At 36.5% G+C, this 26,175-nt stretch overlaps 2 protein-coding genes across 2 annotated transcripts; both read left to right on the top strand.

Annotated features, from left to right (window-relative positions):
• The first annotated feature begins 3,733 nt into the window (after positions 1 to 3,733).
• On the top strand, positions 3,734 to 8,743 carry LOC121728993 (cytochrome P450 4C1-like). The gene is made up of 8 exons (XM_042117360.1): positions 3,734 to 3,790; positions 3,923 to 4,013; positions 4,105 to 4,287; positions 4,407 to 4,789; positions 5,020 to 5,088; positions 5,198 to 5,366; positions 8,302 to 8,481; positions 8,565 to 8,743. Exons 1-8 carry the CDS (start codon positions 3,734 to 3,736, stop codon positions 8,741 to 8,743), a joined length of 1,311 nt encoding a protein of 436 aa, XP_041973294.1.
• Positions 8,744 to 13,940: 5,197 nt separating this feature from the next.
• Positions 13,941 to 22,037, top strand: LOC121728994 (UDP-glucosyltransferase 2-like). Its single transcript, XM_042117361.1, has 5 exons — positions 13,941 to 14,735; positions 15,448 to 15,670; positions 16,806 to 17,028; positions 20,019 to 20,190; positions 21,978 to 22,037. Exons 1-5 carry the CDS (start codon positions 13,941 to 13,943, stop codon positions 22,035 to 22,037), a joined length of 1,473 nt encoding a protein of 490 aa, XP_041973295.1.
• The last annotated feature ends 4,138 nt before the right edge of the window (positions 22,038 to 26,175 follow it).

Below are 26,175 nucleotides of genomic sequence, written 5' to 3' on the forward strand. Positions count from 1 at the left end.
GGCAAAACCAGAGATAGATCAAATATTGGGAACGGCCGTTAGAACATTGAAATTTGGTACCCGGATAGATCTTTATTCACAATTAAATAAAAAATTATGAAAATGGCCAAGTGCGAGTCGGACTTGCGTACATAGTGTTCCGTACCGTAAATTTGTATGGGAGCTCCCCTTAAATAATGAGTTTATTTAATTTTTATTGTTAATTATTAAAGTTAATACATAGTTCATTATTTTCTGAAATTTTTAAAAACGTTACTGTTACCATTATGGATATAGAGCAAAAAACGGGGAAAAAATCGTGTTTGATGTATGAGGCCCCCTATTAATAATTTTTTTATTTTAATTAGACTATTAGCTTTTATACGACACCAAATACATAATTTGTGAAAATTGCAACTATCTAGCTATTGCGGTTCTCGAGATCCAGCCTGGTGACATACGGATGGCCGACGGACAGACAGCAAAGACTTGTTAATTGTTAACATCGGGTCCCGTGTCCCGGTCCCGAAAAGAAAAAAAAACCTTCAAAAAGGAAATGAAATCCCACCAAAACTTAATATGTAAAAGGAGCCAAGCAAAATATTGCATAGCTTTAATACTTCTGTCGTAAAAAGTTTTCAGATCACATTCAAGCCAAGCCTTCTACTTATTTTGTAATTTAAATCAACATTCAGTAAATGTGTCAATAGATTTCTTTATTTTATAATTATTATAGTGGCTTGGCAATCAATCAAGACAGAAGTATTAAAGCTATGCAATATTTTGGTTGGCTCCTTTTACATTTGATGTTTTGGTGGGATACAAATTACAATATACGCATACACATATTAATGGGAAGTTGAGCTGCGACAACCAGTAAGAAGTAGATAAACAGTAAATATTTACATGCTGCTGCTGCAGCATCACCTGGATTCTATAGGAACTAGATTCGTATGAACTCAAAGTGTTTGGACTCATATTAACGGCCTTATCCAAAAGGACATTGATAGATGGTAATCATGAGAATATGATTCTGTTGATAGGAATTATTCTGCACTATCTTATGACCAACACAAGTTTAAAAAGTATGAATTGAAATTAAATTAAAAAAAAACCGCCAAACAACTTCAAAAAGGAATGTTATAATAATATTTACTGCTTTTAAGTTCAAATAATGTAAAGTAATATTTTAGTCAATAATTGTTGTACCTACAACCGCCTAGTCGCTGATTATCTCGATTCAGTTCGTTATGTGAAAATATCATCATTAGCGGTCCCCCGACACACCTTGACAACAAAAATAATTATGGACTAAAATATAACTTTACACAAGTTAGGAATTATTTGAACTTAAAGGCAGTAAATATTATTTCATTGCTTTTTGAAGTTGTTTGGAGAAGGTTTTTTTTTTTAATTTCTTATATTCATTATTATCCGTGGCCCGCATTGGTCGGTACCGTCAAATGCTACGTCCCGCAATTTTTAAATCTGTAATATTATCTTCGAAAATGTTGATTTAAATCATATGCTGTACAGGGCCATATAGATCTATATTAAATGAATAATGTATCTAAAGTATTAAATTGAATGAGGACTAATGACGTATTGGTTAAAATCGCTTCAAAATTAGATATTATTTGCAAAGTTAAAAGTAAATGACAAAAAAAAATATTGTGGGATATCCATAAGATATAGACATAATATACCATCGCGGAGTTTTCTATAGACCTTTTCAATGTGTACAATACTATGTACATTATTTTAATAAATCTCGTAGAGTTCAGCCTGCGTTTGCAATGAAAGCGGAAAAAATGTAATTATTTAGGACATCACATCAGAAACTCCAAAAATAACAGTATTTCTACTCTATTTAATGAATGTTATTATACTGATGAACTTTCTTTCAGTCCGTGTCCCCCCATTTCTACCAGTTAAACGGTCGTTTCAACTAAAATAATGTATTCGTATAAAGGAACTTTTCGTTAAAATTCCTTTTAACGGAACTGAGATGATATTGTTAGTAGTGTCAAACACTTTAAAAATGAATATTCATTGACCATTCAAAAATTATCAAAAACTAGCGTACTACGGAACCCTATAATGTAATGGAGCAGCATAAAATCTAAGGAAATCGAAAAAATGTCAGATCTACTGGCTGCCACACTGGGACCACACCGTTCAAAACATTAATATTATTATTATATAATTTATAAAACAATAAATATATATTTATTTATTATATTATGTATATATTATAATCTATTCTATTAAGTATATATACTTATACAGTGTGCAATTAAACCTTCCTGCCAAATTTTGCCAGGGCTTAGGTATCATTAGGAGAGTCCATTTAACCAAAAAAATTGGGTGTTATTTTTTTTCAATGACATATTTTATCCCATTTAAAATCGTTGCAGAACGGTCACTCACGGCGCGGGGGAATGAGAGGGGATGACGCGGGATGAGGCGCGCGCGCGGGGGCACGTCACGCGCGGCCGACGCATCGTGTCCATTAATTGTAGTGTTTTTAGGATAACTTTCGGAAGGTATTTCTTAACATTTAAGTACTGAGTGATTATAAAAGAAAAAATATGTGTATTTTTATTTTTAACAAGGATCAATATATCAAAATTTGGCAGGAAGGTTTAATTGCACCCTGTATATATTTAAAAAAACCGGCCAAGTGCGAGTCGGACTCGCGCACCGAGGGTTCCGACAGCTTAAAGGTATTATAGACCTGAGTATTTGGTATGAATTTCAATTTAATACCTCTACGCGTTTATGAGGAAATGGGTAGTAAGTTTAAAATTATTAAAAAAAAAAATATTATGTGATGTAACTAAAAATTTATGGTTTTCGTAATTTTTCCTTTATCTATGCTATAAGACGTTGCTTCGTACCAAATTTTAAGATTCTGAGTTCACGGGAAGCACCCTGTAGGTTTTGATTCCCTTGCAAGTGTCGAAAATTTGCGGCATAAACGGCTGTATCTTTTGATTGCGTTGGCTTAGAGGTTTGATTTTTTCACAGCTTCAAGGGACAGTAGACCTAAGTAATTGATATAAATTTCAGCTTCATACCTCCACGCGTTCCTGAGAAAAAGGGTCTTGACAGACGGACGGACGGACAGACGGACAACAAAGTGATCCTATAAGGGTTCCGTTTTTTCCTTTTGAGGTACGGAACCCTAAAAAAGTCCATGGCGTGATGGACTGCAATTAATTAAAAATATTATATTTAAATTATCCTTGGTGCGAAAAAAGGATATGGGCGAACAGTCTATAGACGGCCCCAAAAAAAAGAACCCTATAATGTGCGTGGCCCGACACGCACTTGGCTGGTTTTGAGTTTCTAGAATCCTACCACTCATAGACAAACAGACTTTTAAAAATACTCATAAGTTGTTGCATAATCGTGAGAAGTATAAGTAATATTATTATCATCATGTAAAATAATTTTAGTTCAACTGTTTCAATATGTGAGAAATGCAGCAAAGGAATTTCCTGGAATATATTCAATACATGCGTATCCGGTATCGTTCGTTAACATATACAACCCGGAAGATGTAGAGGTAAGTATATAATAAAATATAATAATTGTGGATTCTAATTTCACATGACACAGAGCCAGATGCTTGCATGTTAGGTATATTAATAAATAAAGCAGATAGCGTCCTAGCTCCTAACGTTAGGGGCGTTTCTTTGCGTACTATTAAATATCCTATGAATCATTGAACACTATCACTTCTAGAATGATGTCGCCTCTGCCCCTCACCCTGCGCGTCAGAGATGTGCACCGCTTCCGCATGGTCGTATAAGAACTATCTTGCAGCTGCATTACCGCGACAGCGCCTGCAGTACTCTGTCATTACGTATAATTATAGTCAACCCACAGTCACAGTTCACAGGGTGCAAATTATTATTGAGCTGAAATTTTATTTCAGATATTAACTTCTGGTATGCAGCACCACAAAAAAAGTGATGTTTACAAGATTCTCAGGCCATTGCTTCAAGAAGGTCTTCTAGTTAGCAACGGTAGTCTTTCATTAGAATATTAAATATTTAAAAAATTAAAAATATTCTAGTTTGCCATTATTATTGATTATATCGTTTATATTTTTAACAGGTCCCAAATGGCTAAAACGCCGCAAGATTCTGACATCGGCATTCCACTTTAACGTGCTAAAAAAATATTTCGCAACAATACAGGATAATGATAAAGCACTGGTTGAATATTTGAAAGACGCAGGTGGCAATCCAGTAGATATCATTTCAACTGTATCCGGGTACACACTAAATACTATTTGCGGTGAGATAACTGTAGGATAACTCTGACTATGTAACCTCGCACAAACCTTATGTCATCACAACTTTTAGTTTAAGTTTTGATGGTTATCTATAAAAATATTATATTTACAAATGTTTTAGAGGCCACAATGGGAATAAGCTTAAGAGGAGAGGTAACCAATAAGAGCGCTATATATAAAACGGCTATATATAAAATCACAAAATATATCACATATCGATTTTCAAATGTCTATTTACACTCAGATTTCATTTTCAACATGACGAGGCTCGGTAAGAGCCAGAATAAGATTTTGAGTGTAGTCCACGATTTGACAACGAGCATTATACAGCAAAGAAAACAATCCATCAACGCCGAAGAAGTAAGCACAATAGAAGCCAATGAGGGTGAATACTTGGGAAAGAAGAATAGAGCCGCCATGTTAGATTTGTTAATATCCAAACAAAACGAAGGTTTGATCGATGACGTTGGTATCGAGGAAGAAGTCAAAACATTCATGTTTGCAGTAAGTGCAAAATAACTTAAATTAAAAAAAAAAACAGTATCTAAAAAAAATAGAAGAATATAACAAAAATGTAGTAAGCGATATCATGAGTACAGCGCATCGTACATAGACAATGGTCAAACTTCTTTAGTTAATAGACACGTCTATATTTGCGTATAAGCACAACAGATAAGAATAATAATTTCGGAATAACAATAATTTATTTATTATTAATGCAAGTAATTTTACAGGGTCATGAAACAACAGCGGCTTGCCTAATATATACGTTGTTATTATTAGCAATTCACCCTGACGTGCAAGTAAGTGAATTTTATTTGATAATCCTTTGAAACCGTTTCTTTATTTTGCAAAATAAGCCAGATAATATGATAAATGCAACATAGAAATGTTATAATGCTTTCTTTCTAGAACAAGGTTATAGAGGAGGTCGATTACATCTTCGGAAAGGACACTCGAGATGCAACTTTGGAAGATTTGTCTGCGATGAAATATCTCGATTTGGTTATAAAAGAATCTATGCGTCTATACCCACCGGTGAATTTTATTATGAGGCAAACGACCCAGCCCTGTAAACTAAGTAAGACTTATTACAATTCCCTATTGTAACCGACACATTTTAAAATTTTTGATTTTAATATCATTATTAATATATCGAGTGCAGTTATAGTCATAGCAATATATGCTGCGTTTCCACCGTAGAATTTCAGTGCAAGAGTAGCTTAAGCTACTCTCCATTATATTTCAAGACGAATAACTTCGATATACCTTCATATCGGTAGAAACCATTGCTACATCAAATTGTCAATTTCTGTAGTTTACTCGTTCATCCATAATATAATATATTACTAGAGGTCGGCCAATGGTCGAAATTCGACCTTTAATAATAAATCTATATCTATACTAATATTATAAATGCGAAAGCATTTATAATAAGTTGCCAAAACTACTGAACCGATTGTAATGAAATTTTGTACACAGATAGTCTAAAGCCTGAGAAAGGACATAGGCTACTTTTTGACTGGAAAAAAGGGTTGTAAGGGGTGAAAATGCGTAAATTTGTTCAAATTAAGTTAGTTCCAAAAACGCATAACAGATGGGCCAAGAGTCACCTAGATCGCGCTATCGCTTGCTCATATGTATTTCTATAAAAGGTGTTACCATGTTGAGTTAAATTTTTCGATTCTTTCGATTGTTATACATGTTATTAATTAAAAACTCACCTACCAACTTAGATATCAGAAACAACAGCGCCAAAACTACTGAACCGATAGTAATGAAATTTTGTACACAGAAAGTCTAAAGACTGAGAAAGGACATAGGCTACTCTTTTACTGGAAAAAGGGGTTGTAAGGGGTGTTTATGCGTAAATTTGTTCAAATTAAGTTAGTTTCAAAACTCATAACAGATGGCGCCAAGAGTCGCCTAGATCGCGCTATCGCTTGCTCATATGTATTTTTATAAGAGGTGGTACCATGTTGGACTAAGTTCTTCGATTCTTTCGATTGTTTTACACGTTATCAAATAACTCACCTACCAACAGATATCAGAAACAAACAAACAGCATACCAATAATAAATACTAAATAGTGTATGGGTAAAGCTAAACTTCTGTAATGCAGCTAAGTTGTGTAAAGCTAAATAAGCTTTAAAATTTAGTATAAAATAGTTTAATAAAAAAAATATATTATGTGCACACTGCACGGCTGTTTTAGGTATTTTGTTTTAAGGGGTATTTAAAACCCTAGTAGGGTTTTAAAACGCTTTTGACACCAATTTTGCTGACACCGCGCGCTATAAACTGAAGTCCACGCGGACGAAGTCGCGGGCAACAGCTAGTTAAATCATAAGTTTCAAATTGTCAAAATATTATACTTAATACCATGGCTCATATTGTGAAGTGCAAAAATTTATTGATGTAGTCGAAAATTTTTTGCATATTCGAAAGGGAAATATAATATTTTATTGAAGTGATAAAACAAAGTAGATACCACCGTTATCACAGATAAAGTGTCACAGATAAAGTAATACGTAAGCTGTTTGAATAAACGTGGGCGGGGAGCGCTGCCGGTAAAGGAGAACTGTCAAAAATATAAAAATATGATTTTTTTGCCACATTCATTTAAAGCCTTGTCGCACGTTTACTGTGTTTTAGATCCAATAAAAAAAAACTGCTATCCACTGTCAATTTGATCAAAGACTTCATTGACATATTTAACAAAAGAGTATAATTCGTGTGTAAAGGCTTTCATCAAAAAGATGTTAGCAAACAGGATATAAACTACGTAACACGCGTGTGCACATTGTAGTGTGTGTAATGTTATTATTGATTAAAATAATGTATGATAAAAGTATTACTTTGAAACAATATTAGCTCGGTGCACTCCACCGCCATATACATTATACAGGGTGTAACAAAAATAAGTGATAATACTTTAGGGTGTGTACGTGTTCCTTGTAGAGAGTAGTTTTGACGTGGGAGAGCCATGCTTCGGCACGAATGGGCCGGCTCGACCGGAGAAATACCACGTTCTCATAGAAAACCGGCGTGAAACAGCGCTTGCGCTGTGTTTCGCCGAGTGAGTGAGATTACCGGAGGCCCAATCCCCCACCCTTTTCCCTTCCCTACCCTCCCCTATTACCCTATTCCTTCTTAAAAGGCCTGCAACGCACCTGCAGCTCTTCTGATGCTGTGAGTGTCCATGGGCGACGGAAGTTGCTTTCCATAAGCAAACGGGTCACGTTTGCTCGTTTGTCCCCTTATTTCATTAAAAAAAAGAGAGTTTACTGTGAAAGTAGTAACGCTGAAAGACGATTTTTTTTTTCACTTTTGTATGGGCAAGGACCCGAGCGTCGCGAGTTTCCCCATACAAAAGTGAAAAAAAATGTTGGTCTTTCAGCGCAGCTACTTTCACAGTGAACTCTCTACAAGGAACACGTGCACACCCTAAAGTATTATCACTTATTTTTTTTACACCCTGTATCTATACATCTATACATATAAATAAAATTGGAGTGTTTGTTTGTAATATTGAAAGAACCGTTTTTTACTACATGCATATGAATCTATATACGCTACATACACCAAAACAACATTTTTTACAATTTTTGTCCGTAAGTCTGTCTGTCTGTCTGTTTGTTCCGGCTAATCTCTGAAACGGCTGGAGCTATTTTGCCGGGACTTTTTTTGGTAGATAGCTGATGTAGTAAGGTGTAATTTAGGCTACTTTTTAACCGACATCCAAAAAAGTGTAGGTTACATTTTACTTTTTTCATATTTGTTAGCGGACTATCCATCTTTGTTATTATACTATGCTGACGTGGACGAAGTCGCGGGCAACAGCTAGTATAAACTATAACTCTGTGAAACTTAATGCACCTACGTTTCCGCATTTTCGCAAAAAGGGGTCCAAAGTTTTTCTCTCGCGTATTAATATTATATAGACACATCATCAATCATCATGTCACTGTAAACTCACCACCATACTTATTCATTTAAAAAGAAACGAATTTCAGGCAATTTTGACATACCAGCGAACACGATGTGCGCGATCCACATCTACGACTTGCACCGCGACGAAAAGATCTACCCGGAGCCGGACAAGTTCCGCCCGGAACGATTCCTGCCGGAGAACAGCGCGGGGCGACACAACTTCGCCTTCATACCCTTCAGCGCCGGGCCCAGGAACTGCATCGGTACTGTTGCGAATTGCAATATTACTGAACGGCGACTTGACAACCTCCTTTATGTAACTCGTCATTTTTTTTTTGTTTTTCAGGTCAAAAGTTCGCAATGATGGAAATGAAGTCGTTACTGTCGTCTATATTCAGGCGCTTCGACGTTGCTCCGGTCACAAAAATAAGCGATAACTTGAGTTTCTCCGTCGATTTAGTTTTAAGAACGACAGATCCCGTTTACGTCAGATTTATAGAGAGAGGTCTGCATTCAATTCACTAATTAATTCTGTCTGTTGCTGAGTGTAGTGGTGCCCCATGCGGAGTACACTTTACACAATTTTATTATATTAATTTTCATAAATATTTATTTAAAAAAATATTAATCGTTCTCCAAATAAATGCGTTGTTAATTAAAAGTATTTTATTATCTTATTCGCGACCACAATAATATAAATTTGTGTAAGCTTATAACATTTTCTTTAAGCGATACCGAAAATTTCAAAAAATTCATTTCTATATTTGAAACATATCAACTCGACATAATATGCGCAGCTTAGAACCACGTTATAATCACTTTCCGTGTGGGAACAGTATATTTTCCGGGATAAAAAGTATCTCTTGTCCTTTCCTAAGACTGAAAGTATTGCCATACCAAATTTCATCAAAATAGATTGAATCGTTTAGGCGATAAACATAAAAGTTTATTGTGCGGGAACCGTACATTTTCCGGGACAAAATTAGCATTATTTGTCCTTTCCCGAGATTCAAAGTATCTCCATACCGAATTCAATAAAAATAGATTGAATAGTTTACGCGCAAATCATAAAAGTATATTGAGCAATAACCGTACATTTTTCCGGGTCAAAATTTGTCCTATGTTCTTTTTCGGGACTCAAAGTATCTTTATACCAAATTTCAGCAAAATGGGTCCAGCCGCTTACGCGTGATGTCGTGACCACGCGAAATATAACGTTTCGCGCAGCTTCACCCGCGTAAATTAGATATTTCACAGACAAATTAGAACACAAAAAATAGCCTATAATCCTTCGCGTAGTCTGCTTCTTATCTGTGCCAAATAACAGAAAAATTGCTCAAGAAGTTCGTGAGATAAGCCCTTTCAAATAATTTCCCCTGTTTTTTCCACTTTTTCCTCTATTTCTTCGCTCCTGTTAGTCTAAGCGTAATAAAATATAGTTGTTAGCCTTCCTCGATAAATGAGCTATCTAACACTGAAAGAATTTTTCAAATCGCATTAGTAGTTCCTGAGATTAGCGCGTTCAAATAATAATAATAATAATCTTTATTGATAACAATATAGGTAGGTGAATTGTTTCATTGTTGACAGTTACAATTATTGTTACAATATCTTAATTTTAGCATAAACAATTTTATGGTACTAAATACCTAAACTAGGTCACATGACCTGTTCTTATAGGTACTTATTTAAATAACCCCTTTCAAATAATTTCCCCATTTTTTCCACATTTTCCTCTATTCTTCGCTCCCATTAGTTTTAGCGTAATAAAATATAGCATATAGCCTTTCTAGATAAATGGACTATCTAAACTGAAAGAATACTTCAAATCGGACTAGTAGTTCCTGAGATTAGCGCGTTCAAATAAGCCATTTCAAATAATTTCTCCCGTTTTTTCCACACTTTCCTATATTTCTTCGCTCCTTTTATTCTTAGCGCGATTAAATACAGCCTTCCTCGATAAATAGGCTATCTAACACTAAGACAGACGGACAGACGGACAGACGGACAGACGGACAGACGGACAGACGGACAGACGGACAGACGGACAGACGGACAGACGGACAGACGTCCGCCCGTCCGCCCGTCCGCCCGTCCGCCCGTCCGCCCGTCCGCCCGTCCGCCCGTCCGCCCGTCCGTCCGTCCGTCCGTCCGTCCGTCCGTCTGTCCGTCTGTCCGTCTGTCCGTCTGTCCGTCTGTCCGTCCGTCCGTCCGTCCGTCCGTCCGTATGTCACAGCCACTTTTCTCCGAAACTAAGAGCTATACTATGTATTTGTTGTTATGGCGGCAAAAGATATACCTACACAATCTGTAAAAAAATCAGAAGTCTAGCTATAGCGGTTCTTGAGATACAACCTGGAGACAGGCAGACGGAGAGACAGACGGACAGAATATATCAAATTAGTCTTAATAACACGGTCCGTTTTTACCCTTTGGGTACGATTTCCTAAAAAGATAAGTAGGTACGATTAAATATCGCTAACAGTCTCGCTAACAATAATATAAAATTTCCATCATAATATTATTGTTAGCGAGATAGTGGATCGATTGCAGTTATCAAAGTGATTATCTTAAACTTATATCATTAAAGGCTCAGGAGTTCTGTTCAGTGCCTACGGATTAAAGCAGTTGCTATACCCATTCCCCAACCCGAGGCCCGCCCGGGACTTGTGGCCCGAATGATGTTAAGAGGATTCCACACCGCCATTTTTTCCATACAAACGTTATCCCCTGTTTCCTCCCTGGATAATGCTAGTAGAGTTATAATTTTTTTCCTGAATATCTACGGCCGCTAATACAATGTCCCTATGTTTTCTTTTTTTTCATAATTTAATTATTAAATAAGATATGAACGTTCAAAAACCTAAAAAAATGGCCAGATTTTCCGCTGTGTTCAAACATCCAGAAAACAGATTTGGCTAGATTATACAAAAAAAAGCAAAACGTAGAAACACAGCTCAAGCCTTTTTTTAATCTTTAATGAAAAAAATACTTAAATCGGTTAAGTTTTGGAGAAGGAATCAGGGGACAACGAATAGTTGATTTTCTGGATTTTCTGCAGTTGTCTTTATCGCGTTCTGCGGTATAGGCTTGAGGTAAGGGAGACAGCTATAGATATTACACGTACTTTTTTTTCATTTCTCTAGCCCCTGGTGTATCCTCTTAAATCATTTTGAAATTCACGCCAACCGGAAAAATATTGTAGTCGTGATTTTTAGGGTTCCGTAGCCAAAAAACGGAACCTTTATAGATTCGTCATATTGTCTGTCTGTCTGTCTGTCTGTCCGTCCATATGTCACAGCCACTTTTCTCCGAAACTATAAGAGCTATACTATTGAAACTTGGTAAGTAGATGTAGTCTGTAAATCACATTAAGATTTTGATACAAAAATAGAAAAAATACAAAAAATTTTAGGGGTCCCCATAGGTGCAACTGAAACAAAAAAAAAATTTCATCTAAGCTATGCTTGTGGGAGATCTATGGATAGGTCTTGAAAATCATATTGAGGTTTCTTATATCATTTTTTTCTAACCTGAATAGTTTGCGAGAGAGACTCTTCCAAAGTGGTAAATTGTGTGTCCCCCCCTCTAATTTCTAAAGTAGGGGCATGATAAGTCTGAAAAAATACATGATATACATTATTATAAAAACTACCAATGAAAATTAGTTTGAACGAAATCTAGCAAGTAGTTTTTTTTATACGTCATAAATGGTAAACCTTAAATTAACTTTCATTAAATCAACTGAAACATAGAAATAAATCAAAAACCTTTTAATTTCATAAACCATAAACCTTATTGTTGCTGCGGAACCCTTCATGGGCGAGTCCAACTCGCACTTGGCCGGTTTTTTTTGTTGCGGCCCGCGACACCAAGAACAAAAAGGGTTCGGAACCACTGAGTCAATGGTACACCTTAAATTTTTTTGTTAAATATTATGCTAGAGTTATTTGAAATAACGTCACAATCACTATTTGTGTACCATTAAATTTTATATCCCTCGATCGATTGATATCGATCTTCGAAAACATGGTAAGTACTAAGTACTGAATACGGCTTACACAATAACAACCATATACTTTTCAAAATCATACATGAAACGGCGGAATAATAATAATCAAACTCGTCCGAAGCGGCGCACGTATGTGATGCGATGCGGCCCGGCACGCCCCGGCACAGTGCGCGTTAAAATCCGTCAATGCGATGCGACCCGACCCGGCAATAGTGTGCATTTTGCGCTGCGCTGCGCCCCGACCCGCCCCGGCACGCGCCGAGAAAGTGTGCGCAAACCTTTATGGTGATGACGATGATGATTGATGAAATTTATATTGTATTGGCATAATATGCGTTTAGTTGTTAAAATAACGCCGAAATCCCAGAGTCTATAAGGATTCAAGAGTTCTGTGTAGCACCTTCGGAAGTAGGTAGTTCCCTTGCGCTACGCTTGGCTCGTCTTGGCGGGGGCACTTTCGTGCCCCTAGATACATTGGTGCAAAATGTTACTTTTTGGTAGCAAATGCTTGAAATCCTTCAGAAAACGTCACATTCACTATATGTTTTCCCTCGATACCTCATGGATCGTATCATTAGATCATATTTTTTGTGAACGTGGTACCAAATTCCAACTATGTATATCCTATACATACAGTAACGAAATAATTTTGAAAATTGGTCCACAAACGACAGAGCTATCCGCGAACAAACATAAAAAATCGGCCAAGTGCGAGTCGGACTCGCGCACGAAGGGTTCTGTACCGATACAGAGCAAAAATAGGCTAAAAATTGTGTTTTTTGTATGGGAGCCCCCTTTGAATTTGATTTTATTTTAATATTATTATAAAATATTAAAGTACACATATATAACACAAGAATTTGTGAAAAATTCAAGTCCCTACCAGCTTTTGCCACTGTTGATATAGAGCGAAAAAGGCCAAAAAAATCACGTTTGTTGTATAGGAGCCCCTCTTAAATATTATTTTTTTTAGTTTTCAGTATTTGTTGTTATAGCGGCAACATATATACACAATCTGTGAAATTTTCAGAAGTCTAGCTGAAGCGGTTCTTGAGATACAGCCTGGAGGCAAACAGACGGAAGACAGACGGACAGACAACGAAGTCTTGGTAAAAGGATCCCATTTTTACTCTTTGGGTACGGAAATTTAGTTTTATAAGGAGTGTGAACCAGCAACAAGATAAACCTGTCAGGGTTTTTTGTTGCTGTATATTAAAATGTATCTTTTATATTATTATATTGGTTAATAAGAAAAAAAAACCCCTAAAAAAAAAACATAATTTATATACGGTCCAATTGAGAAACTTCCTCCTTTTTTTAAAGTCGGTTAAAAAAATTATAACCTTGAATAATGAATTTAATATAAGTAAGTGACGGTAAAAATTGACGCATTTATTACAGGCATCGCCGACAAAACCTTTCAACAATATAATATTATTTCAGCCATTGAAGGTGCATATAATCCGATTTCTATCGATAATAATATAATACAATCAGTGCATTATCGCAATATATACATTATATTTCACGTATCATAATATATTTCGAGATTATAAAAATAGATAATTTATAATAAATTAGTACATAATACCATTTCGTTCGAATAATATCGATAATCCATCGATAGTTCGAATAAAATTATCGAGTCACCTAGTGATGAAGTTATCGAAGAAAATGTTACAGACGAGTGTTATATTTTTAGTTGGCATGATGATAGTTTCGAACGTCGAAGCGGCAAGAATACTGGCGTACTTCCCGACACCGTCCAGTAGCCATCAGGTCGAGATCCGCGCACTGACACACGAGCTCGCCAGGCGAGGCCACGAGGTCGTCGTGGTGACACCAGATCCGGCCTTCCCGAGGGGAGAAGCGCCTGCGAACATCACCGAAATAGACGTACACGATATTTCGTATAAGATACAGGAGGAGATTTTGGCCGTACATAATATGAAAAATAAAATAGATATGGCGTATCGGATACTAAGCTTTTTAAAGTATTTCTCGATGATCGTAGATACACAACTCGAAGTGCCAGAAATGAAAGCGATACTCATGAAAGACAGAAAACATTTTGATCTCCTGCTGTTGGAGTCCATGCATCGTTCGATTTTGGGTCTATCGCATATCTTCGATTGTCCCGTAATACAGATCAGTTTCGTCGGTGTAGCCGGATTTCAGTACGGTGATCTGGGGGCTGCGAGTCATCCGATTTTGTATCCAACACAAGAAAGGCAAAGGTTGTATAATTTATCGTTTCTTGAAACAGGCATTGAGTATTTTAAACAAATTGCATTTCATTTGGTTGTTAAAATAAGCCAAAAAGAGGACTACATTGTTATGCAAAAGCACTTCGGAAGAGATGTTCCCTCTGTTGATGAGTTAAACAGGAGAGTCGTAATGATTTTTGTTAATGAACGTAAACTGTGGGCTAGCAACCGTCCGGTCCCTCCGAATATTCAGTTCATCGGTGGCATAAATTTAAAACCACAAAAGGATTTGCCTGAGGTACGTAGAATTATAGATACTTAAATAATAAATAATTATTATTATTCATTACATTTTTGTAATATACAAGCTGTCCCGGCAAACGGTGTTTTGCCATAAAATGATTTTCCCTGTTTTCCTGCATGTCTCTTGAAGTTTTTGATTTTTTTTCTATTGACCTCACGGAGCCCGAGACCTTTCTAACAAATGCAAAACCGTGGAAATCGGTTCGTGCGTTCTACGTTATAGCGTCAGGAAGGAAACCCGACTTATTTTTATATAATATTATTAGATTATGTAATATCAAAGTAGCTGATTCCTAGGCAGAGAGGCAGCGGGCCTCAATAATTTGGTCATGTTATGTCAAATTTATCCGACCGATCACAGCTACCCTGTGACAACTGACAGCACATAGTATTGACATAAGTCGACCAAATGACGTAGGTCTGTCAACACTCAACTGCCTATGAATCAATTTCTTGGTTGGTACATACAATATAGAAGTACAAAAGTATTATATTATATCTTTCCAAAACTGGATCGTCAAACAGAATACTAGTGTATTTATATAATATTTTCAATAATTATGTGTCTGAATGTGCAATTTTCGTTTTCTAAAAGTCACGAAGTTTATTTTTGAGAGATATGAGCTCTATTTCAATAGAATGTGATAAAAATATATAGTACTGTAAAACCAATTCTGACGGCTTTGTAATCTCAAATCACGTTGCAGGATTTAAAAAACTTTCTGGACTCGTCCAAAAATGGAGTTATTTACGTAAGTTTTGGAACAAAAGTAAAAACCAGAACATTGCCGGAGAACAAAATAGTTTCGATGATAAACGTGTTCTCGAAGCTTCCCTACGACATTCTGTGGAAGTGGGACGAGGATGAGCTGCCGACCAAATCGAACAACATAAAGATATCGAAATGGTTCCCGCAGGCCGACCTACTCAGTGAGTATTTTATAACACGCATTGCTAGCGCCACTCACCTGCATCGCTTTATCGAAGTTCTGTAGGCATCGGTCCGACTGACCGAGTATTAAGTACGTAGATGTTTATTCATTGCGCAACTGCCCAAATTTTTTTACATTATGGTCACTCCTTGCATGATTATTAATTGTATACACGTATTTGCTTTTTGTTTATAATTATTATCCACCTATCAGCCTACTGTCGACAATGTATAGAAAATACGTGGGAGAGCCATGCTTCGGCACGAATGGGCCGGCTCGACCGGATAAGTACCACTTGCGCTGTGTTTCGCCGAATGAGTGAGTTTACCGGAGGCCCAATCCCCTACCCTATTCCCTTTCCTACCCTCCCCTATTCCCTTCCCTTCCCTACCCTCCCCTATTACCCTATTCCCTTCCCTTCCCTACCCTCCCCTATTACCCTATTCCCTCTTAAAAGGCCGGCAACGCACATGCAGCTCTTCTGATGCTGCGAGTGTCCATGGGCGACGGAAGTTGCTTTCCATCAGGTGACCCGTTTGCTCGTTTGCCCCCTTATTTCATTAAAAGAAAAACAATTTAAATTTTTATAAAAATCAACGTGTAGAACGAGCTGGTCTCCGCTAGGGTTACTCTACAACTTCACTAGTCACGCAAATTCTCGAAACACACCTAGAGGGCAGAGGCTAGAATTTAACGCACCCCGTTATGTTGCTACTTGCTTAGAAAAGCCATCGATTCAATTTCAATCAAAACGACAAACTGAATTTATATTATGCAATACGCATCCGCTCAAACGCGCCGTTCGGCGGCTACACTGCGAGATCACCGGCAATTTGTATGTAAATGACAGCGCGACCGCGACGAATGCTCGTGATCTTCCTGTGCAGCGGCCAACACGAGCGTTCGCGCGGACGCAAGAAGGTACGCTAACCCTGCTAACAGTTAACACTGTTTTTCCATACAAACGTATTCCCCAAATTACTTCCTGGAGTCTGGACAATGCGTCTAGACAAATGATTTTTTTATACAATATTGGGAGAATGCCCCGCTGTAAACAGAAGTCCACGCAGACGGAGTCGCGGGCAACAGCTAGTTTCGTAAAACTAAGTAAACTAAATAATGAATCTTTTCAGAGCACCCCAAAGTAAAACTTTTCATTAAACAAGGAGGTTTACAAACAACAGACGAAGCCATCGACGCCGGGGTGCCTGTCATTGGTATGCCGATTTATTTTGGGGACGAATGGTACAATATTGAAAAATATACTCATTTTAATATTGGGTTCTATCTAGATATCGATACATTAACAGAAGAAGTATTTGAAAAAAGTGTTATAACTATATTGAGCAACGAAAGGTGAGGACTACTAATGTTTTATGATTTTGAATATAACACGTAATACATTACTATTTACTACTAACTGGATGCTGTTAAGCATTGGTGTGTCATCCCACATCGGACTAGTTTTGAGTAATCGGCGTTTTAAGTTTTTTTTTGGATAATCTTTATTCTCTGCTTATTTTAAGCAAAAAAATGTTATTGTGCGATATCATTTTTTTTGTTGAAATGAGTAGATTATGATTATGTAAAAAGAAATTAATTTTACATTCGGTTTTAAGAGAAAAAGTATAAAAATGGTTAATGCTATATTGCTATAGGGCCTATTACATATAACATTAATGTCATATTATATAAAATTACCTCGTCACGCCCACACCGCTGAACCGATTTTTCCGAAATTTAGTATGGAGGTACTTTGAGTCCCTGAAAAGGACATAGAATCCTTTTTATTCCGAAAAAATGTACGGTTCCGAGGCATTCAATAAAAATGATTTCTGCTTATACCGCTACATGGATTTCAATAATATTTGATATGTAGGTACGTTATGTGTCGGGAAAGGACATAGGATACTTTACATCCGGTAAAAAGGTACGGTACCCGTATGATAAACAAAAATGATTTGCGCCTAAACCGCTGAACCGATTTTGATGAAAATTGGTGTGCACATACTTTGACTCTCGTGAAAGGACATAAGATAATTATTGTCTTGAAAAATGTACGGTTACGTACGTACGTACCTACGCGTTATAAAGTTTCCTATTTTGCGCCTAAGCCGCTGAACAGATTTTGATGAAACTAGGTATGGAGATACTTTGAGTCCCGGAAAAGGCCATAGGATCCTTTTTATCTCGGAAAAATGTACGGTTCCCAGGCGTTAAATAAAATGATTTCTGCTTATACCGCTACAATGGATTTTGATGATATTTGGTATGCAGATATACGTTATGTCTCGGGAAAAGACAGAGAGTTCCCGCTTCTTCTTCCCTTCCCGCAGATTGCTCTTATGTATTGCGCACACACTTGGGCACTATGATATTACTCCTGCGTAACTGGCCTGGTTTTATTGAAACCGGCCACCGCCACCGAAACCGGTGTGGGAGTTTTTAGGGTTCCGTAGCCAAATAGCAAAAGACGGAACCCTTATAGATTCGTCATGTCTGTCTGTCTGTCTTTCTGTCCGTCCGTATATCACAGCCACTTTTCTCCGAAACTATAAGAGCTAGGTATACTATTGAAACTTGGTAAGTAGATGTAGTCTGTGAACCGCATTAAGATTTTTATACAAAAATTGAAAAATGATCAAAAATTTTAGGGATTCCCCTAGGTACACCTGAAACAAATTTTTTTTTGTCTAACCTATTCGTGTGGGGTATCTATGGATAGGTCTTCAAAAATCATATTGAGGTTTCTAATATAATTTCTTTGTAACCTGAATAGTTTGCGAGAGAGACTCTTCCAAAATGTGTGTCTCCCCTCCTTCCTATAACTTCTAAAGTAGGGGCATGATAATTCTAAATTAACCTTATTGCTGCTGCGGAACCGTTCATGGGCGAGTTCGCACTTGGCCTGTTTTATTTATTATAATTACCAGCATTGAATAAAATTAGAATACATTTTATACATACTATTAATTAATTAACTGACGGGTAATTTCAGATGCAGAACAATTACTTATTCAATCTGATTAATTTGTAATCTGATTAAAATTACTAATTACTTTTTGCCCAACTCTGCACGTGATAAACTAATTATTTCTATATTAACTAAATTTAATCAAAATCGGTTCAGCAGTTTTAACGCAAATTAATAAAGTTTATTGCGTGAAAACCGAACATTGTCCATGATAAAAAATATTATCCTATGTCCTTCTCCAAAACCTTACGTAGTATCATAAGCCAAATTCATTTTTGTTGACTGCATTTTGTTGACCGTACATTTTCCGGAAAAAAGTAGATAATGTCATTTTAATTGATTCAAAGTATCTGCATACAAAATTTTATCAAAATCGGTTCAGCGGTTTAAGCGCAAATCATTTTAGAAACATAGTACATAAATGCTTTATACAAAACATCACTTACAGGAATAAACATTAACCATTTTTGTACTCTAGAATATGCTACAGTTGGTTTTCAAAAAAATGGATTTCACTGTCGTAAACCTTATGTTATAAAGAACAAAACTGCATTATTAACTCAAAACTCGATTTTATGTGGGATGAAACACCAATGCTTAACACCAGCCAACTATAATGGTAATATAGTATATTGTATGTATTATTATCAAATATCACTATGATCCATGTACGAATACGTAGTATATTTATCATAATATTTCCAAAAAGGGGCAGGCTCTATGTTCGGCTGAGGATATTTCTTTTTATTTTGTATGTTTTAACGATTCCTCCGCCGTTAATAAACTAATATTATTACTTCTATTATTATAGTAAGAATTTCGGCGCGACTGAGCTGCGGGTTTCATCTAGTATTGTAAAATTATCTATGGACGCTTAACAAGTTAACACCACGTCAGTCTGGCCCCGTGCTAAGTACCCGAAGGAATTATTGTGACTTGTGTTACGGTTACTAGACAACGGATTTTTAACTTTTATGCAATACATAATATTATTATTATCTATTTAAGATTTGTATAACATATGAGATATAATAATTATCACACATCCATGGCCCAGTAACATCGAAAACCTCTCGTTCCGTCGGCGGGATTCGACCCCGCGACCCCCGGCTTGCGCCTCTACCACGCGCTTAACCACTGAGCCACAGAAATCGTCAATAAGCACACTAATATTATAAATGCGAAATTTTGTGACTTTGTATGTTTGTTACTCATTCACGTCCTAAACGTCTGGAGCTATTTTAATGAAATTTGGTATGGAGCAAGTCGATACCCTGGGGAAAATAATATCACAAATTATTTTGTCTAATAAACAGTACTCAGAATTTGTAATTGTGTCCTATAGAAAAAGCTAATTTTTTTCCATTTTTAGCTACAGGAACAACGTCATGAAGCTACGGGGCCAAATGATGAACCAGCCCGTGCCGCCCCTGGAGCTGGCCGTCTGGTGGACGGAACACGTCATGCAACATGGCGGAGAGCACTTGCAACCGCCGAGCGCCTTCATGTCCTACTACGACTATTATGAAGTTAACATGATTATAGTATTTGCATTAATTCTCTTGGCCGTAACGGCTATTGTGGGTCTAGTGTTGAGAACCGTTGTATGTTGGGTGTTAAGTGCGGGAAACGTAAAACTAAAAAGCCATTAGGCTGAGTGTAGAAATATGATCACAATTTTCATCTTCGGTAATTCACACTAAATTAACAATCTTCATCAAACAATTTTACGACCAGAAAAGTAGAGGAAACTACAGACATAGTAAAAGGAGGGGAAGTAAGTTATCTTCACACAAAGGCACCGCGCGCGGCTTGTATGTGTGCGCCATAGTATCAATGCATCGCCACACGGCACACAACAAAATCTCGGACAATATTTCGGCATAACCAGTCGGGGCTAACACTTTACGCTGCACGCTCGCGCCTCGCTGCGCCACGGCTAAACGAATCAAAAATAATAATAATAATATCTATGGACGCTTCACACCACGTCAGTCTGGCCCCATGCTAAGTACCTGAAGGACTTGTGTTACAGGTACCAGACAACGGAAATATATTTAATACTTTTACACTCTACATATAGGTATTTAATATTTTTATTATATCATACACATATTTAAAAGGATACACCAGGGGCTAGAGAAATGAAAAAAAAGTACGTGTAATATCTATAGCTGTCTCTCTTACCTCAAGCCTATACCGCAGAACGCGATAGAGACAACTGCAGAAAATCCAGAAAATCAACGATTCGTTGTCCCCTGATTCCTTCTCCAAAACTTAACCGATTTAAGTAGTTTTTTCATTAAAGATTAAAAAAAGGATTGAGCTGTGTTCCTATGTTTTGCTTTTTTTGTATAATCTAGCCAAATCTGTTTTCTGGACGTTTGAACACAGTTTTTGAACGTTTTTGAACGTTCATATCTTATTTAATAATTAAATTATGAAAAAAAAAGAAAACATAGGGACATTGTATTAGTGGCCATAGATATTCAGGAAAAAAATTATAACTCTACTAGCATTATCCAGGGAGGAAACAGGGGACAACGTTTGTATGGAAAAAAGGGCGGTGTGGACTCCTCTTAATACACATCCATGACCCAGGAACATTGAAAAACTTTTTGTTCCGTCGGCGGGATTCGAACCCGCGACCCCCGGCTTGAGTTGCCACACACTCTAACCATTGAGCCACGGAGGTCGTCAAAGGTCCCATCATAATCGCAGGAGTAATAGATATTGCTGTGTGTTTGGGTGTTTTAATAGTAATGCAACAATTCCAGAATTGTCTTTGTTTAAATTACCAGTTGAACAGGAAAGGTCAGTACTACTCACTTATTCTAGCATAATATAATAATTTTTACTTGATGATCAGATACCTACTTACTTCTTTTTTATTGTGTTAGTTTTCTATCACACAAAGGAAGTAGGTAGGTAGGTAGATCTACTTTTCCACTAGAACATAGTATAAATAATATAATGTTTTATGTACTTTTGATCCGTCAACTAATTTGCCGCTATTGCATTGTTTACGTAATAGTAATTTGCCGATTTCTCTGTGTTGTAGACTGTATATTAACTAACTACTTATAGTCAATTACTTATTTTAAATCGTAATTACAAAGAAGTAATTGACTAATTGTAAATCACAATACACATAAAGCAAATTTCGAATCATAACAACAGATTTGTTTATAGTATAAGAGACAGGCGTTAGTTTTTAATGTTGTTTACAGGGTATTTTTATAATTTTATTTAGACATCGGATTATATGCACGATCAAAGTGCCGAAATATGCACAAAATATGCACAATAAAGATTTACTTTTTATTAAAAGTCGGGAGACCGCGACGTCGCCGCTGTTCATTCCAACCCGCCGCGCCTCCGCGCCGCCTAAAATTGACAACCCTAAGATAGTAGGTAATTATATCGCGGATTGGGACGGAGTTATCCTACTTCCCCTCCTTTTACTATGCTACAGAGGAAACAAAGCGCTCCAAGTAAGCGGAAACATTTTTTTTATAAACTTACAATATAATGACAAAGAATACTAAATGTAAAATTGTAACTTAACAAGCTATAGATAAAAAATTGGTCCTTCTACGTAATCTGAAAGTAGGTTAGGTTTAGGTACTATATTCTGTCAGTCAGACGTCAGTAAGTGCTAAAATTTACGACTTTTTAACCTCCATCTATATATTATTATTAAACGTGTTACGTGAGACAAAAGCTTTGTATTCCTTTTGATGAAAAATGGGGAAACGTAGGTGAATGAAATTTTGCACAGTTATAGTTTATTAATATTAGCTCGATGCACCATATAAATACGGTGAAGGAGTGCATCGAGCTAATATTATTTTGAAATTATGCTTTTATCATACATTTTTTAACAAATATAAAACATTTCACACACTACAATACACACACTAAGAAAAATGACAGATTTTTGAGTGACATACGAATTATACCCTTTTATTTGAGTACTCTGGTGTTTCGTCCTAAGGTTTTTGGGCCCACTGGGACTTTTTTTTTGGTTGAAGTCTGTTGACAACAAGGTGACAAATTGAAAATGGATTATAGTTTTTTTTTATTGAATCTTAGATACTAGACAGCATAATATTATACAGGGTGTCAAAAGACCGCTTCCGATAACTTCGTGGGGTTATTATAGGGCATGAGATATATCCATTGGTGCAAGAAATTTTCATGTAATCGCCAGTTTTTAAAATAGTCAAAATTTTCAACACGCAATGTATAATGCGTGCAGTTAATGCGCGATAATATCGCCCGCCGCCGATGAATGAAACCCCGCGCCGAGCCGGCCCCCCCGCGCCGAATACCGCGCGCGCGGCTCTGCTCTAGTCATGAGTTAAGACAAAACAGCTGATCGTGGTGTGCCCTATACCCTAGCCCGTAGGTAGTGAATAAACCACCAATATTGTAATGATTATTAAATTACAATAGTTTTCACGATTTAACAAAATGTTACAATTTATTAATTACCGTTTCTCAGGTTTTTACTCAAAAATACTCAGTTTTTACTTCCGGCCAAAAAGGAAAAGAAATCATAATTCACATCCGATCATCATCCAATTTACACATCTGTAAAAATACATACAAAGTTACCTACTGCACCTATCAATACATATCAATGGAAAACATACGTGATAACATGTTCACTGACCTGTGATCAGCTGTCTGCTTTTATGAAATGCAGTTCTAACTGTGCTCCATGATCCATCTAACTCGATGTAGATTGCAGAGTTATTCAACACTTAACAAAAGTAATTACAGGAGACATTCCAATTCTTTAAACACTTTTTATTGCACTGTTTAAACCGCACTATCGTCTATCGACGACGATGTTCACCTGTTCCTTAAAGCATCGCACATTCATCGGACGTATCTTGTCACGGCCCGTTATTAATTACAAACATAAAAAAATAGTTAACAATACACAAAACAAGCAATATGACAACATCTAAACGTAAAATTACAAAACTTAAACAAAAACGTCACAGTACCTACACCAGCACGGCGCGTGTTAGGCAGCCGACTGAACAAAATTGAAGAAAAAACTTTGTAAAATAATAGGGATGTATCCCTGTGCAATGTGAATATTTTGAGTAATCGATAATTTTTTTATCGATAAATCGTATTAATTGTTTTACATACGAGTACGTATTGATTACTGTCAAACTAAAAATAAACAAATACCTACTCAATATTAAGAAAAGCGACAATAATTAAAAGTTATTTAATTAATTAGGTAAGTATTATTAAAGTATTTTCATTGGTACGTAGACGCTTATACGCGCATACGTAGACGCGCATAACGCGTACCACGGTATAACAATCACTTTATCACGGTAATGTAGGTATCGAATTTAAAAAATGAGATGAGATCTACTAAATAATAGTTATAATTTTTATTATTTAATGGTAATTTAAATATCGACAAAATAGTATTGAATTTATAGGGTACAACACTTAGATTGTCCTTGAAATGGATTAGCGACACGTGCGTGGTGCACAACTGCAGAGCGGCGCGCTTTGTCGGCGCCGCGATCAAAGCAAGCCGCCGCCGCCGTGCGGTGTCTTTTGACTACTTCCGAAAGTCGATACACGACGAACATTATTTCAAAAATTAAAATAGATTTTTTAATTTAGTAGCCATTTGAGCATTGAGGTAATAGGTTGTTATAGTTGTTAGGACATAAGTTTGATTTTTTAACAATTACTTCAAGTAAGTATTGTGTAAAGTGTTAATAATTGATTATTATTTCAGTTGTAATAAAATACTTTGTGGTGTGTGTTTTTGACGTTCTTGGTGGTGACTGGTCTTATTGCTTGGTGTTAAGGACTATTTTCAAAATGCATAAAGAAGTAAGAACACTTGAACTCAACATTTTTCACGTAAGTTAATTGCCAGTTTTATGTATGAGGTTTTTTCGTGTATCATCTGTTATTTCGATTGATAAGTGACGATTGCGGATAAAAAGTTCATCCGCATAGGTTTCGTTACTTACGATGAACTTTTTAACTAGTCTAATAATCTTAGAAGTTTGCCATACTGTCGTAAGTTGTTACACATGCACAGACAGTTACTTACAGTTTTCTACATGAGCTACCATTAAACTCTTAACACTGCAAATAGCTTAGATGAGAGGTCAGAGGTCAGAGTTCTAAGTTCCACGTCATGGTGACCTTCATGGGTTTGAAATTGAAAAGACACCACATACATTAGGGTTTCTGTGTGTTGTCGTAACTAGTAGTGTATCGTCATTCGTCGCATACGACCTTTCGACTTAGCGTGCGTAGGCCGGAGCTAACAGCTGATTAACGCGGTCAACGTTCTCGGCTTTGTACTCGGGTCACGAGAACAATGACCGCGCGCTTGCAAATGCTTATTGGGGTAAAAATAATAAAATTAAAAAAAATATTTCAAAATATTTTTCTATGTGGTTTATTATCATGTTTAAAGGGTTTTAATTATAAAAAAATAAAGAATAAAAAATTAAAAAAATTAAAAAAAAAATTAAAAAAAAATACATATTCGTAATCAGAAAATGTAGTATAATCATACCCCAAAGTTATCGGAAGTGGTCTTATTACACCCTGTATAAATCAGCTGAGTCCCAGAGTCAAGAGTTGAAAAAGCTATGATAAAGTCAATATTTTTTTACAAAATATAGGTAGTAGTCCTGCGGGGCTAAAATGGTCGCTTTGAAGAATCACATTATGAATCATGTTATGATTCATTCCTTTAAAATCGCAAAATGCAAGTCTGCTTGCAATTCACATCTAGTAATTCTTACTAATTTGACATTCGTCACTTTGACAGTTTTGACAATTCATTTGCTGAATTGATTGAGAGGAATTGCTAAATGTGTCATTTTAGCCCCGCTGATTTCGTTGGGGTCGAATTTCACATACACACACACACACTAACACACAAACACACACACAGACACATACACACACACTCATACATACACACACTCACTAACCCGACTTCACCAGTTACCAAGATGTCGTTCTGTAACCGCACTAATGTAACCAAGACTGTGTAAAGTGTATATTTGGGATTGAGGCCTGGTGTCCTGAAATACAGGCTCACGCCCAGTTTAGGCACCAGTCTCCCACAACGACCTAAGATTGTTATACTATAGTCTAAGTTAATTATGTAATTGAATCTTGTGGTGAGAAAATAAATCATTATTATTATTATTTCGATCGATTATTACCATTATAGATTTCACCTTTTTTTTATAAAATAAGGAGGCAAACGAGCAAACGGGTCACCTGATGGAAAGCAACTTCCGTCGCCCATGGACACTCGCAGCATCAGAAGCTGCAAGTGCGTTGCCGGCCTTTTAAGAGGGAATAGGGTAATAGAGGAGGGTAGAGTCGTTATTTTTTAAACCTAAAAATGTTTGTTGCGACCCGCGATACCAAGACCAAAAATGATTGCGGCTCGCGGGTTGCGGGTAGCTAATAATATATAATTATAAAATATGTATAAAAATAGCTGT

This window comes from Aricia agestis, chromosome 7, assembly GCF_905147365.1.
Source record: "Aricia agestis chromosome 7, ilAriAges1.1, whole genome shotgun sequence".
In the NCBI taxonomy this organism is placed as follows: domain Eukaryota; kingdom Metazoa; phylum Arthropoda; class Insecta; order Lepidoptera; family Lycaenidae; genus Aricia; species Aricia agestis.

Bases quoted from the DNA above. Each gene is read 5' to 3' on its own strand.
- LOC121728993 (XM_042117360.1), top strand. From the start codon at position 3,734: ATGTCGCCTCTGCCCCTCACCCTGCGCGTCAGAGATGTGCACCGCTTC. The intron at 3,791-3,922 runs GTATAAGAACTA...ATTTTATTTCAG, and splicing joins TGCACCGCTTCCGCATGGTC to ATATTAACTTCTGGTATGCA. The intron at 4,014-4,104 runs GTAGTCTTTCAT...TATTTTTAACAG, and splicing joins AGGTCTTCTAGTTAGCAACG to GTCCCAAATGGCTAAAACGC.
- LOC121728994 (XM_042117361.1), top strand. From the start codon at position 13,941: ATGATAGTTTCGAACGTCGAAGCGGCAAGAATACTGGCGTACTTCCCG. The intron at 14,736-15,447 runs GTACGTAGAATT...ATCACGTTGCAG, and splicing joins CACAAAAGGATTTGCCTGAG to GATTTAAAAAACTTTCTGGA. The intron at 15,671-16,805 runs GTGAGTATTTTA...GAATCTTTTCAG, and splicing joins CCCGCAGGCCGACCTACTCA to AGCACCCCAAAGTAAAACTT.